We start from the raw sequence: 16443 nt of genomic DNA, 5'->3' as shown, positions 1-16443 counted from the left end.
TGCATAGCAAAAGACAGTTATTGCTGTCTTCAAAATACTTAATTGTTATAGTCATGAGCAAATGGAAATTACTATTTTGAGGGCTTCTGTCCCCTAGATGTTTAATAAAAAAGACTAGAAACGTATGTTATTCAAACAAATCTGAATTAAACAAATCTGAGCAAGCCTTCAGAAACTTGTGTAAAATAAACAAATTTATTAACAAAATGTTATTACAAATAGAATGCAATTCTGTCATCTTTGCTCACTGATTGCCTTTGCAGTCCTGAAAACAATGATACTCTTAATTAAATACAGTACTTCCCTTATAAGACTTAGAAAGATTGCCCATGTGCTAAGTTCAAGTGCTTATTTTAGAGAGGATGTAGGTTTTTTAAATTCTTCATCCTTAGCATCAGGAATGTTTTGCAGATAGGTAAAATTGTTACATACTTGCACTAAAGTTTTAACACTGAAGTAAAATACGAATAATACTTCAAAAGTCTTTGACAATTTTATTAACAAATATGTTTTAGTTAATATGTAGTGGCATAAGATTAAATTCAAAATTAATAAAGTAAAATATATATTTCTGAAGATATAATAAGATAAAAAAAATAGTATTTTATAAGTACTAAAAATCCATCAACATGTTGTTATCTTCTCTGTTCTTTCATTATTCTTTCAAACACGGTGCTTATTCAATTTATTTCAGCTGTAAGGCTTCTACCTTCACCTCTGGCTCACATAAGAATCCATTAAAAATTTATTAATTCCTTTAAAACATGCAAAAAAAATACAACTTCCAGGAAGAAGAGCCACATAGCCAAAGAGCCACAGAACTCACTGCAAGAATATCGATAAATAAAACATTAGTTAATTACAGTTTAAGGCTAAATCCTTGGCTGGTGGAAATGGGCACTCACTGTCTACAGCAGAGCCCAGATGCACCAGTTGACTGCCAGCTTCAAGTTCCAAGTCATGGCGAGTTGCTTTGTCTCTCCATAAAGCAGAATATTGTCCATCTCAACAGTATATCGTTATAATTCTTACACATCACTAAGAAAATTACATTTTCAAAGACAATATGTTGATTTTGAGTCCAATCTACCTTTGCAAGTAGATTTCTCTGAACAGTTAAAAGAAACCTTGGTTCAAATTATTGCATAATATAAAAAAAAAAAATCACAAAAGTGCATATATGTATGTGTGTATACATGCAGAAGGAAGCCACACTGCCACTTGCAATGCAGCCAGCTGCCACTATAAGGCATTTATTGCTGTAGATACAGGCCTGTGTTGGATCACAGGGTATATTTACATGAATTTATCCCTTGGTTTGAGAGACCCCACGGGAAGTCTTCATATTAGGGAAAGGTATAAGGTCTGGAACACTTTATTATTGGACCAGCCTCACTGAAATTGCAGAATTAGTTTTATTGCAAAAGGTAGAAACTATTTTGCACCAAACTAGTACCTAAGTTAGTATATCAACTTTATGGACCTTAGAAAAGCAGATATTAAATGATGTTTTTCCATTTTCCACTAAGTTAATTTGGAAGAAACAATATCACATTTCCCATTAGCTTCTAGATTTCTGAAGTGGACAAATTTAGAATGGCAACTGAACACACTGAAAGGCATCAGCACTAGGAGTAAAATGGTTACTTCCAGCTCCTAGAAGTCCCTCTCAATTACATTTCTTCAGCAAGTGAAGAGTTATATTTTTAACTGCAAGCATGGTCTCTGTGCAGGTTGGTTTGATCAGCATTTCAGGAAGCAAAAATCCAAAATGGCCAGTGTCACGCAGCTCAAATGCAAAAGCATACGGGATGCCATTTTTGTAGGCCCAGTCCATAGAGCTGCCAGAACTCACATCTGAAAGAGGCAATTCAGAGAAAGCATTAAAAAATATTAAGTCAAGGTCATGCTGAAATCACCAGAGGGCTCGTGTGGCATTTTGTCTCTGGGACTCAGTATGCTTGCAACTCCAGCTCTTGCTTGCCCTGATCCTGAACACCCCTCAGAGAATAGTACGAGCACCCAGCACCCAGTGAAATGTGCTCAACACAATATGGATTAGACCCTTCATTTTAATAGGAAAAAATATTGTAACTGCTTTGTGTATAGCAAACTTTTAATAAAAAAGATTATCTAGAATAAAGCCTCAAGCTGTTTTTGTCTCCATGTGAGCAGTCTGAAGCTTTCTTTCCACTAAGACGTCCCAGCTAGACTGGAGAGCTCTGCATGCTCCTAAGTTTAAATTAGGTTTTTTAGGCAATTCATTTGCAGTGAGAAGGGGGAAAGCTGATAAAGTAATCTGCCATCTTCTTTTTAAAATGCTTTTAAAATTCTTTTCATTTGTTTTACTTTCTCACCATTTCCTCACAGCTTGAGAGCGTTTGCATAGTTGGTGTCTAATATTAACAAACCTTCCTGAGTAAGTGTGCTGCTTATGCTTTCATTATCTCCATATGTTAATTACCCAAGACACACTTTTCTATACAGATGCATCTCTCACGTGGCCTGCTGTAATCTGTGCAATTCTGGCATTAACTCACACTGCTTTTCCTTTGACATAGTGACTGAGTGTGTAATGAGCAGTGCAGTGTAATGAGCACAAGATGATGACTATGCTGTGAGATGGAGGCCCATGATAAGCGGAATTGTAGCTGAAACACAGCAGTGGCAGAGGAGATGCGAGAGGTTACTTCTGTAAAGTCTTTAGCTTTTCACTTTTTCAATGTCTGTTATGATTAGCCATAGCATTCAAACATCAAGGTTTCAGTAAAGAAAAAAAAGTGTCTTGTTAAAACCTTTTGAACTTCTTTTTCTTTTACCTCTCTACAGAGAGCTTGCCTGACAAATGCTGTTACAACTTAGTCGTGCATTTACAGCATCTGATAAAGACATGGTTTTCAAGATCTTTGTTTTTCTTTTTAAAAAACCCACAGTTTTATATGGTATGAATATGTTATTTGCTGGCTTTTGACTCTCAAGTGTGTTGCATTTCAATCTCTTTTATTGCATCAGTTGAATTAATCTTACTGCAATCAACTGACCGAATCAGTTGCAAAACTTTCTTCTGCCTTCCTCCCAATCCAAAATCAGAACAAAGTTAATTTTAAATTGTGTTTTCATTCTTTGTTATAATAAGGGTATTTTCCTTCTTACTGTAGGAAGGTTAAAGTCACAAACCTGCAGAGGGAAACTTACACAAAGTGCTGGATGCAGGGCCATATCTGTATCTTACACCATAGGCCGACTGAAGAGCATTAACAGCATTATAGGCTGCTGATTCCTGGGGAGGAGAAAACATCAAACACATAAATTAGACTTTGACTTAAATGCTCTGTTGTGACTGGAACCTGAGTCAATGGATCATTGCCCTCTGGTGCAATGCTGTGTTCCATGAGTCCATGGCAGCTAAGTTAAAAAGACTGCAAAGGACAAATGCATTATTTATTTTTAATGACAGTAATTCCCTGAAAAATTTGGTTTGGTTTTTTTTCATGGCATAAAAGAGCTCACTGCACCATGAGTGATCAGATGTTAAGTATTTGTAATTATAGGTATATATGTCAATTTAGCGACATGACAAATTTAGATGACGTGTAAAACCATGAGATTAAATAATATCTTTTTTATGCAGTTTAAAAGACGTGCATGCATTTTCTGAAGAGGAGTTTCCAGTTCACTAAACCTTGTCTCTGCTAGGCTTGTGAAAGAGAAGTGATGTCTTGTTGACACTCACAGTGGTTCAATGAGCAGAGTGGGAAGAAGGAAGGAGACAAGTTCCACTCCTGAATCTCTGATCAGCAGGTAAATGTTCACTGCTGGTCTAACTTTCGCTGGGGGCTGATGATGTAGTCTTGGGAAGCTCTTTCCACTATTTCAGAAATGTAATTTCAGTCCTGTACAGGGGAAATCAGTGCCTACATTGCAACAGCTTCTGGCTGAAAGGCTGTTTAGGAGGTTCATAGTTCATCCTGTGAAATTGTGGGAAGAAGGCCTGGCCCATGGAAAATTCTGGGAGTCACATATGGATAGTGCATCGGAACACACGGAAAAGGTGCACATATTCAAAAGGAAAAGGAGTATTACCCCAAAGAAAAAGATATTGGCAAAGATGAAATGAAGGTTGGGAAAACATAACCATCTCTCTATAGAGAACAGGAAATTATTTGGAGCTAGAAACTCTGGACTTTGAACCACTGCAATGGTTGTTTTAGTTGATTTATTTCCTTGAACAGAAAGTTTGTTTGGTTTATACAAGTTTTTACCTTGTCTTTACCTTTACTCTTTTACCTGAGTCTTTACCTTGTTATTCATCAGGCACTAAATTAATACACTGGGGAAGGATTACCCTATACTTGCTTTTCCATTTATATGTTTTTCCTAACCTTCCACTTGTTTGCCCTTGTCAGTAGTTGGGATTCTGACTTAATCCTTGGTCTGACCCATGCAGGCTTTGTCTGTCCAAGTAGAGAAGCCAGAGAAAACTGCTTTAAATGTCATTCCGGAAATAAAAATAAGTTCATTTTCACTTCCTGATGTGCAGGTAGAGCTTTGGAGAGTTTATTTTACACAGTAACTGCTCTTAGCGAATGCAAAAGGACATTTTTACTCCATTACAAAAATTTGTTAGGCACAACCAGAATTTTTGTTTGTTTAGCAGGACAGTGGTGCTGGAGACTGTGACCTTTTCAGCTTGACCTCTTGTCACCTCCACGAGAGTGTGTGGAAACAAGGACCGCTTAACTCAGTGTTGCTGGGACTTCTGCAGGGCTGGGATGTAGCTGTCAGCCAGTGTAAGGGCTAACCTCTGATTCACCCTAACACCAAAGATGAGAAGGGCCTGTCCTGTGGGAGAAGGGAGAAGTGCTGTCACTTGGCTCTCTTCCTCCAGATGCTTTGACCTCTGAGTTGTGACACGCAAGACCCATGATGGGGTTGGAGTTGTTGGACCCTGTGAGGGTGGCAGTGTGAGGTCACTGTGGGGGCTGTGGCTGCACAGGGCCTGGGAAGGGGGAGCTCCAGCTGCAGCCAAGAGCTGTTCTCTGGTGCCTGCACTGTCCCAAGTATGAGACCCTGTTTCTCAACCAAAATTTGCAAGCAGCTGTGCTTACCATCCCAGGGATTTGTGAGGAGATGGGATGGCCCAACAGGAGGCCTGATGTCAAGGGAGCAGGAGACAAGGCTCAGCTGGGGGAGCTGAGAGGGGTGGAGAACAAAGTCCTGATAAATGTACTATGGCAAGGAGAACATAGCCACAAATGAAAAGACTCCCTGTGCATGAGTTATGCACTGTACAGCAATGAGACAACAGATAATCCAGAGCTGCTTTGATCTGCTTTGATCCTGTTGAAATCTTTCTAATAAATAGCTTGGCAATGCCCATTTAAAATCAGCACAACAGTAATGGGCTCTGTGCAGAGGCAGAAACTATCTGGAGGTCAGACCAGGAGCATCCCAAGTCTATGTCCTCCATGTGGGCATGCATCCCTGGGCACTATGAACTTGTAGCTCTTAGCCTTGAGGATTGCAGCTGGCTTTCACTGCTAGAGCCATGTGCCCCGAAAAGGGACAGCTCTCAACTGCATCATACTGTGCAGGTTGGATCCTAAATAAATCCAGGCAACCAGTCTTTGAACACCCTCAAGCAGAAAATGCCACATAAAATTACCAGATTTTTGCAAAGATGTACACAAACTCCGTCATGCCATGTAAGTTCACTGCAAACACTAAGGCAAATGACAGTGCAGGAAGAAAATGGATGAAAATCAGGTGAAACTTAAAACTCTTGATATGCATGTGTGTTTCTGCTGGTGTTTTCTTCAATCTAAAAGAGTACTTTCATTTTAAGCATCTTAAAAGAACAGATTTCAGGAGAGTGTTAATAAGAGAGTTGTGCCTAAATTAGAAGAGAATATGCATGTTGTGATCAGTACACAGCTCTCCGGTTTCAAAGCAGCTCTGAATAATTGAACACTTTAATTGAAATGGTAACTGACAGCTCACTAGAATGATCTGACCCAGACAGAAACACAGAAACAGCCTTTCTTCTGCTCAGAATTAATCTTAGCCCACTGTTAGCACCAAAAGCTATTTATGTGCTATGCATCTGGGGTCCTACTGTTTTCCACTGTACACAGCCCATGTAGATCAACAATGCTTGTTCCATCCATGTCAGGAAACAGAGATCTATCACTTTCCAGCTCACTGCAATTTCCAAGAGAACTGGAGAATCTGAAACCTCAGCCTAAGTCATCATTTTTGAGACTGAAAATATAAAAAACTGTACATTTATGAGCCACCAGGTGATGGAACCTTTGGTTGTAGGCAAGTATTAAGACACACAAATAAATAAGCAACAAGTATTCCCTTAATTTTCACTATGATCCCTATAATGAGTTTTATAAATAACAGGAAATTACTTCAGTTTCCTATTTCAACCTCCCTCTTGTTTTTGACCAACTGCAATGAAAAGAAATGTGAAGCTCAAATACTGACAAGATATTTAGAATTGGTATTTGGCTTCCATTCGCCTATGGGAATTGTTTAAAATAGTGTATTTTTTTGGTTCCTTTAGGTCTGTGCTCCACTCTCACTGATGAGAAGCCTGATCCAAAGTCTTGCAAACCTGAAGAACACCTGCTAAACATCAAAATTTGGGATCCTTTGGTCTAAAAGCAATGGGTGGAAAGGCAAAATGTTTATGAGCTGAGGGGCAGTTATCCCCCATCTCAGAGTGGAATTATCCCTTAAGCAACAAGAACAACAAAATATATTGGTGTGTATTGTGAAAACTCTCAGATAAATCTTCCTTCTTCTTACAATGAATTTACCATCTATAGCATCTGCTATTGCCTTATATTATTTTGGACATTTTAGTCAGATACTCAATAATTATATACTTGCAGAGAAGTTGCTGATTCTTCCCAACACTACGTCTTTACCTTCTCTGTTGTCTGTTCTTAAAAAAATATGCTTGCACCTGCTGATCTTCAAAGAAATGAGAACCTATGATTTTAAATTCCCAGTCTATGTTTTTTTGCTAACTAAATAGTCATCAATTCACTTGGAGAATTCCTTTCTCCTTGTTATTCCCCAAAAGAGTGTGAAGGTAGAATAAAAAAACCCCATAAATTTATACACAGTCAGTACAGGGTTTGGTGGTCAGTCCCCACAAGTCTCATATTTTTAGCTCCTCTGGCTGCTTAGTTAACCTCTAATTTGCTCTGTTTCACAGGAATGGCATCAGACAGAAGAATGTTTAGTAGCTACTGAAATTAAATGTCTCAACAGAAATAAGCTTACAAAGAGAGTTTAGTTTGTGGAGTTCTAGCTGCTCAGCCCCTTGAGGGAACAGCTGAGTGAACCTTCAGTGAAGCTCCAGGGACTGACAACATCATTTATTCTGCACAGGATAAATCTAAGGTGCAGTTAAGCTGCTTTGGAGAAAACTAGCTTAAGCCAGCAAGTTAAAAGTCACTGCAACTTTCAAGGTCAAAATGGGAGATAAATGGAAAATGTAATTTTACTCAGGACTGAGGGTTAAAGAGAGAGGCTTGCAACTGGTTGGTGCAATGTGAGTCTGTGAGCAGGAGCAAACAGAGAGCAAAGCTTTGCCATGTATCCCTCTGAGAATATGCCATAAGGGGGGGTTTTATGAACAGGAGGCTGGCAAAAACAGACCTCAGACTGCAATCAGAGGGAATAGTTCTGCATTTGGATGAGCATGGAATACATGAAATGTACTCCTCTGTGAATCAATAGGCTTACATCAAAAAGTGTACTCTCATTAATTTATTTTTCTAATATACACAAGCTTCTGGTTTAAATTACCTGCTTGTCTAAAAGGGTTAAAAACACTATGTCTGACCTGAATGATACATAGTGCAATTGAAGGTTTAATTTTGGTGAAATCTAAGAGATTCCTCTTAGAATTGATAAACAGTTTCAATTTTATTTTGTTCAAAACATTGAAGATGATTTTCTTTGTGCTCCTAGTGTTTAAGTTCTGAGCAAGAAGAGACAGAATTTCAGCTAGATGCCCAAGGACCTAACTATGAAATTCTCATTACAGTTAATTAAATAAAATTATAATAACTATAATTAAAACTTAGGGATTTTTCCTATAAAGTAATTTAAAGGCACTGATGAATAAAAGGCATGACACCATTTTAATCAAATTACCACTGACTCCTGGTGAGTGAAGGTTATATAACCAGAAATGTGATCGCAAGTGGGTCCAGAATAAATACTACTCAATATTATATATGCGCAAAGTATTGAAGAAACAAGTCTCCTCTCAAAACAAAATGTACCAAAAATATACAGAGGAGCTCATTCTCCAAGTTTTAATGTACTTACCACACAGTTGAAGTTTGGAATGGTTGCATATTTGTAGGAGTAAGGGTACAGCAGCATTTGTGCATATGCATGGAAGGACAAATAGGCTTTTATTTGTTTCCGGTGTTTGCGAAGAAAATGAGCAACAGCCTTTACTTCAGGTTCAGACTCGGGAAAAGGACCACAGTAAGTGTCATCACATGGGTGTAATGAAGCACCTTCATCTAGAGGTTGAAAGAGAAAGTTAGTTGGTGGTGAACAATCACAGAGAAATTCCAAGACTCAGCTTCTGGCTCAACCTCTTTTGGCCCATGTGCAAAAGTGTGAAAAGCAATAAACAGGTTAAATTGCTTTCTTGTGCCTGATGGGCATGAGCCTAGGGGACCTCAGTGCAGCAATCTGCTTGCTCGTCTGGTAGACACACCAAGCTCCCATTTGGCCAACTACACACAATTCTCCCCAGAGGATACATTCTTTCCAACCGAAAAAGGAGAACCTGACTTCATTGTATTAAAACTATTGATGGGTCTCAGTTGGTCTATTTGAAATCAGAGAGCTATACCTCTTTCATTAGTCACTGCCAGGACAAATCTAGCCTTTTACAGCTTTTAATGTATTACCTGCTACAGTGGTTGTTACAATGGTAGGTAAATGTGCTGGGTTTGCATTAATTGATATTTGGTGAGGAGTTCGTTGACAACTTCAACAGGGATTATCTTAAAAACATAATAGTTCTTGACTCCTGTCTATTTTCACCCCTGCAAACCTTGTGGGAAAAAAATCCAACAAAACAAAAGCTATATGGGATGACTGCTCAGTCAGCTAAAATAGAAATCACCTCAATTCACACAGGGCCTAACTTTGCTTCAGGTTTGGGGCAGGGGTTCAGTTTTGAGGATATCTTTATGTCAACCTGCTCAGGTGGCAGCAAGCTGCACAACAGTAACCTACATATAATATCCCATGAGGTGCTGAAACACGAAACTTAGAAAAAGAGATGTGGTGGTAGCTCCTTTATAATTTAGCAATTCTGGATCCAAGCCATCGTCTCATTTACAGCTTAGGGCCTGGGCCTAAAAGAACAATATTTATGCAAATCTACTCTGCTCTTTTATCTGCTGCAGTTTCAAAATACCACACAATTTACATTGACCTGCAGAATAATAATAGTTTGTTTGCAAACTTCCCTGGAGCCATCAGGGACTTACAACAGTGTTTTATTAGCTTTCCTTTGTGTCGTAAGTACTGCCACCTTCAATTAATAAGAAAAGAGATGTGTGTGAGAAGGCATAATGATATCAACTAAAACAGGGTTATGCAATCAACCTAATGCCAAAAAAAAAAAAAAAAGAAAAAAAAGAAAAAAAGTGGAAGAATTTCATGCTGCAGTTTCATTTGTAAGATGAAAATTAAGGCTACCACGCAATGATCACAGGTGGGGATTTCAAAATCTATTAGTGCTTGGATCACAGTGGATATGGAAGGGTTATAGAGAGGGCAGATGGTCTTCTCCATGCAGAACAGATGGCCACCAAGTCATCCAAATCCCAAGAGCACTCTGCCTCGATTTCTTTTCAGATAATATAGCTACAGGAGAGCTATTTAACAGTCTCCAGAGCCTTTTTTTTTCATTTTTTTATGGATACTTCATCTCCTGTTCCGGTGTTGTATATTCTGTCACGGCAATGGATAACACTGTTACTAAACAGTGGATTCCTATGGTGGTAAAATGATGGTAAAATGACCCAGTGGTAAAATATGACTCAGTTTAGAGACTTCTAGGGAAGGAAAAAATCATCTGTAAACTGTTCAGCGTATTATGGTGAGCCATGTGCCATCCCAGACGTAGTTAATGCTTGACCTTAAGCGATGCTGGCTGGTAATAAAGAGGAGGTTTCCATGGTGGCCTTGGATAATGTAAGGATATGCTCAATTTTCATACTGGAAGTTCTTTTAAAGTAACTCAAGAATGAAAAAAGACATTTCTAAGTTACAGTCATGAGAAGCAAATGGAATTGTGTAAAATGTTACCATGCTGCCTTATTTTTGTACCTGATAGCATATTGGGGGAGGACAAGTATCCTCTGACATCCATCAGGAGACCCAATGAACAAAGAAAATGTGTGCCAAGACTGATAAAACTGGTGCTTTGGTACAGAATGAAGACTGAGAGGATGAAAGTGCTGGAGCATGAATTTCAAAATTCCTTGCAGCCGCTTCTGCCAGTGTGGGATTCTGCCCTCAGTGAGCACAGTATTGTGCTCACATTATTGATGTGCTGGAAATTTTAATTCCCGCTGTTGCTCTCTTGGGGATTTGGATGCAACCGATTTACCTAGATTTGCCCTGTGACTTAAATTAATTCTAAGTAGCTCATTACTTGCTTTAAAGTCGCTATTATTTCATTATCATTAAACCACTGTACTAGTTAATGCACATATATGTACACTGCAATGAGCATTTCTACCCAGAATTCCTGCTGCCAGTATTCATGTGGGTCTGTGTGCAATTTGTGTGCGCTGTTTTCAGTACAGGTTGCTGCAACATGAAATCTAGCAGTGATATGGCCCTTTGCTTGGTCCCTAGAGAGTCATAAAGCTTACATCAAAGTCCTACACTAGAAAGGAAGAGGAAAGAAGATGGGATGCTGTGTTATCAGCATGACTAGCTCACTGCTGATAGTGTGTGTTGGCTTTGCTGAGGCCAGAGTCTGCCACAGCACTCCTGCCTGGAAGCCCCACCGTGAAGCCCAAGCCTGTCTGAAAACTCTGAGTGCGACTGAACTGAATGTAAAGGTTTTTACAAGCACATGCGGTTTTAAATGTTAAACACACCATGATTACACAAGGCTCAAAGTGTGATATGATCCAGATTCTTCTCTGACTCGTCTGATGTCAGATATTAATGAGAGCACCAGGTGACTGGTTAGGATCATCTGAGCACCAGTCAGCCCAGTTCATGAAAGATCTTTTTATTCATGAAAGACCTTTTTATTCTCCATCAAAACAGACAATCAGACAGACTTTGGGGTCCAAAGCAGGAAGCAGAGCATGTGCTTGTTGGGATGACAAGCAGACTTGAAAGAATTTTTATTTTTAAAACTTGGGGTAGGGACCTGTCCCTCATGTTCAGTGCAGGAGAGAAATGCAACAAGTAAGGGATTACAACACACAACACATGTGAGTTTCACTAAGCCTAGAAAAAATATTTTGAATGAAAACTAAGCAAACATTTTTAGGACTGAATAAAAAATATGTTTTAATACAGTGTCTTGGTATGAGGAAGAGGAAGGAGGAACACAAGAAAAATTAATTAGAACTAGAAAGAAAATGCACTGAGTATTAATTTTGCACTGATAGGTACCTAACACACATCTCTCAACACACTATAAGAGAACTTATCATTCCAGTTATGCCAATGGCTATCTTCTGAACAGTAAATGTTGTCCACAAAAAATACCTGCAGCTGTGGCTTATGCACTTAAACTTAAATAGTGGTAACAGTGATGCAGGACTGGTTCATTTTTATGTTGTTTTTGCAGTGTAAAATTGCCTTAAAGATTGTGATAGCATCCCTGGGCTTGTCTTCTGTAACAGAGTTTCTCAACTAACACAGGCTTTCTGTAAATGCTTCTGTCTCAGTCCTCTCCTTAGAGTGGGTAGAGTTGAAAACAATTTGAAGCAAATTTCACAGATCCATACTGGATTGAATGTATGCATCTACTCACATTCACTTTTATCCTTACAGCTCTCAGAACCCTACTTAAAGAATCCAGTTGTGCAAAGCCAGACTGTACAGTGCTCACCCCTACTGCACACAGAGTATTGTGGAAACATCTAGAGAATTCCAGAGGAAGAGGGATGGGCTGAAAACAGGGCTCTTGCACTACACAAACAGGATTTCTTGTCTTTACAAGCTTGTCATATAAATAAGGAAGGCAGACTAATGTTGGATGAGAAAACAGCTGCACAGAGAACTGAAGGAAGTTCCTTAAGATGGGAGAGCAGGTCAGCAGGTATATATTGCTATATCAAAGTGTTCTTACTTCCTTACACCAGAACTTTTAGGCACTGCTTACCCCTGTGTGAATTGCACTATCTTTAGGTAAGATTTAATAAAATACCATTTTTTTCTCGGTGGACCCATTCCAAATCTTCTGGTAGTTATTTCGTTACTGCTGCTTTTTCTATGCAAAATTCAGGCTGATTTTTATTAAGTACTTACAGAAGGGCTGGGAGTTTAAAACTGTAACTCCATGCATTTAGAAGCACCTTCTTTCTCTATTGAATCACTAATAATAATGGCCTTAAGGACACTGAGGCCAGCAAAGTAAGTTTGACATTTCCAAAGCAAAAATAATTTCAGAGAAATGGCAAATTGAATAAAACGAAGTTTGAAATGTTTCCTGCAACTGCAGTTAGGTAAATCCTGAAAAGTCACAGTTCATTCTCAATGCTATGCTTCAAATTATTTATATTATTGCCAAAATACAGAATAGTTGTATGTGTGATTTAAAAAATTTTGCCATATTCTCCAAGACAAATTTTTACTTATGATAAGGTCTCTTTTCCCAAGGTTGAGAACTTTTATTTTTTTAGACATTAGTAGGAAGATTTGAGTCTTGGCTTATGGCTTTGTAGGAAAGAATCTTCAATGACAGAAAAGTGAACGCTTCACAACAGATGTGATCTAACCTACTTGGATAATTATCCCTGTTGGATAATTAAATACTGGGTAATCTGAACTGGGGGACCAAAGTATCCCCATACTTACCACACCATTTCACTTTCCAGTTGCGATTAGCATCAACACCATGACAGTGAAACCTCGTGTTCTTTGATCTTGTTTTTCTCCAAAACCGATCCTAGCATAAGTTACAAAATATTTAAATAGCAACATTACTCTATTTTAGCAACAATCTATTTGTACACATAACAAGTGAAACCTGATACACATAATCAGTATTCTGTTTTAAGTGGAGTAATTTACTTCCATTTTGCCAGGCAAAAAGTGATGACCAGATTTACACAGAGTCACCTTTGAATAATGTAATAACCATGTGATCTTTCTTGTCCGAATAATTTTTTGAGTAATACTACCGCTATTACTTACATTTGTCCAGCTGAAACTATATCCATCCACATTAAATACAGGCATGATATAGAAATACAGCTGAGTTAGCATCTTTCTCATGTCAGGATCAGTCTGGTATGTCTGAAGAGCCTAAAGCAGAAAAGCCAAAGAAAATAGTTTACATAATAAAAATATTTTCTCAATTAAGTATTGTGATGGACTATGACAGTCACGAAGCATTTGGCAGTACAGAGATCTGTTCTCATGGCAGCACAGACATCCTAGCTGTGCCCAAAAGGTTGACATCTTCCTGCAAATGTGATTCAGACAATGTGTGAACATGTGAAAAAGGTGTTCTAAAGACCCAATTCTCTCTGTTTCTCAGTTGCTTTCAATACTCAAGAAAGTGCAACTCATATTAGAGAGAAGAAAATGCATGCAAAGTTTTTCTTCAAGTAAGAGTTGAAAGTCAGTGGAATAGATTCTTAGTAGAAGAAATGAGTTTAGCTCCTGTAAGACAATAGAATCCTGTTGTTTCCACCAGGTGATTTGGTAAGGTCTTGAAGCATTTAAGGCTCACAATAACAACACAGATTTTTTTACATTCAAAGTAGTTTGCTATATGCACAATTATCCATACTGTCAGTTTAATCCTTTACAATTTAGACATCTCTCTATTTTTGGAGAACCTTTAGTATATAGGTGAGCAGAAGTCTAGGTAGGGAAAGTTTTTGTGTTTCATCCATTCTGCATCTTAGAAAAACACAGAAAATCAGAGGATTCTCAGCAGTTCTATTTGCTAGTTCCAGAGATGCTCCTTTATCGGTTCCAGGATGCTTATATTCCACATTCTCTTGCAAATACTGTCCCTTGACATAGCTGGGCATCAAATTTGCATCCTTCAAAGTTTAAGTCTTGACTTTATAAGGTGAGGAATCCAGTGCTTCACGTGGCAAGTGGAAAGCATATCATGATGATGCTGGGTTCAGAGGGATGCCTGAGCCTGGCTCCTCTCCTCCTGCTACTGTGATTACAGCCTTCTGCTCTGCAGTATTTCTGGCCCTTCAGATCTGAAGAGTAGCATGTGTTTGGGGAGCAAAGGGAAACATTTGCTCTGAAATAAACTAAGCTAAATGCTTTTCAATTGACAAATGCTTGGGAGCAGTGTGAAGTACAGGAATTCAATACTTCTGGGCTCCTAACTATGCAGCTGTTTGAATTCCTGAAGCTGCCATGGGAGCTGATGGATGCTTTGTGTGGAATGCCTCTAAGAAATAACCATGCTTTTGGATGTCTGGGGCTGAAATTTACTCATGGAGGAGTATGACATTATTTTTCTTTACTGAGAGGATTAGTGCAAATTCTAAATACTACTTCTATGTGGTTCATTACCCGTCCTTCTGTTGTGCAGTGCTTTCTCCTTACCCAGCTTCATCTCACCCTCCCAGAAGTGCTTTGCACGTGCAAGTCCTTCAGCCTCACTGTCAGATCCAAAGCAGCACGATATCCTTGTGGAAAGCCAAGTCACCCAGTGCTGCTCCACACCCAGCTCTTCTGTTTCAGCCAGGCAAGAGGAGTGAGAAATAAAAGGCAAAGAAGCAACACACAGAATGAAATGAGACTTAGGCAGCAGCTAGGACAGGGCAGTGTGGAGCATTGCACATTAGGATGAGATTCTGAAAGAGGTATTTGGAGAGGAGAAGAGAATGACAGAGCACTTTTGAGGGGAATCTTGATGGATGGTGCAGGAGAAAGCCCCAGCTAATGAGGAGGTCATAGGTTCCCCGGTCCATTTGCCAAGAATTCCCCAAAAATTCTGCGCTGGTATTTCATTTAAATTTGATTTACTTGTATTAAAAAGCCATATCAAGTCTTCAAACAGTGTTGGATAAAAAAATTGGTGTTCAGGGAACTGCAAAAAAATTAGTTTTGTCAAAACATTGATTTTTCAAATCAATGGTTACTCAAAAATAATGACCATGAAAATAAGGACTGTGTGTCATTGCAGAGAAGCAGAGAATATGTATTGAAGTAAACAGGGCACTATGTTCATTAGGCTGGCCCTGCACTTAAATCTGCACAGGATTAAGAGCCTGTGTGGTAAGTATGGATGTTAAACTGGTAAAACTGTTCTTACAGATGGAAACAGAACCAACCATGCTCCAAAATGTGAGTCAAGAAAAATGAACATTTTTATCTTGCTTATTTCAGGGAGAAGTAGCTTCACTGAGGAGGAAATAAAGCACCACACACCACTTCCTTGATTTTTTACTGCTTTTCTATTTTTAGACAGTATTAGCAAATTAAGCTTTTGTGTCCCCATGGTGGGTATTTACATACCAGTGATGATGAAACTGGCATATGTGTTTGTATCTGTATTTTGTATGCCATTCTTTTGCTGTCAGTTACATGTGTAATTATGCATTTTGTTACACTGGGCTATATACTATGTTTTGAACTGCAATGCTGTTAGACTAAACTCTTTAAAACCCTTTTAAAATCATCTCCTTAAAATAACTACAGATAATTAATTAATGTAAGGTAATATACTGCTTAAAGTTGCATGACTGAATTTTGCATATTTTTCAGAACCTTTCCAAATTTACAGGAATTGGCATAATGAAAATATTTGAATTCAGATTTTTTAATATACACTAAGTTTTAAATCCTGTGAAGAATGTATTTTTCTTCCTAGGTGAAAGCACCATCATTTAAAAACCTACACAAAATATAGGCAGCAAAATGCCAAGTTTTATAGTGACTCTGTGTTACTTTAAAGCCTGTTGTCATTGAGAAAATACTAGAAGAGACTTTGGAAAGCATTATAGTCCCCAGTAATAATCCTCAAAATTGGAAGTCTTAATGTTGGTTTAGAGCCAAATAGATAATTCAGTTCTATCCTTTAAAGAATATATGGGATTTTTAATAACTTTGTTCCCCTACCAGAGTAATATTTCATTAAAAATATAGTGGATCTAGAGTGGCTTTCTTTGAAAGCAAGCAGATAGTGTGAGATCATATTCACTCTTTCTGCTG

General features: G+C 38.4%; 1 protein-coding gene across 1 annotated transcript in view; it reads right to left on the bottom strand.

Annotated features, from left to right (window-relative positions):
• Window positions 1–176: 176 nt before the first annotated feature.
• Window positions 177–16443, bottom strand: part of CPA6 (carboxypeptidase A6) — an 82571-nt gene continuing 66304 nt past the window's right edge. Inside the window, exons 9-13 of the mRNA XM_086875024.1 lie at window positions 13447–13557; window positions 13108–13198; window positions 8356–8558; window positions 3196–3280; window positions 177–1857 (exon numbers count right to left, since the gene is read on the bottom strand). Coding sequence (XP_086731150.1) covers window positions 1670–1857; window positions 3196–3280; window positions 8356–8558; window positions 13108–13198; window positions 13447–13557 — 678 coding nt within the window. The 3' untranslated portion in view covers window positions 177–1669. The remainder of the gene's footprint in view (window positions 1858–3195; window positions 3281–8355; window positions 8559–13107; window positions 13199–13446; window positions 13558–16443) is intronic.

This window comes from Cyanistes caeruleus, chromosome 1 (assembly GCF_971803275.1).
Source record: "Cyanistes caeruleus chromosome 1, bCyaCae1.hap1.1, whole genome shotgun sequence".
NCBI classification, from domain to species: domain Eukaryota; kingdom Metazoa; phylum Chordata; class Aves; order Passeriformes; family Paridae; genus Cyanistes; species Cyanistes caeruleus.
The sequence above is the reverse complement of the archived record's forward strand: the minus strand, read 5'-3'. Positions and strand labels throughout refer to the sequence as shown.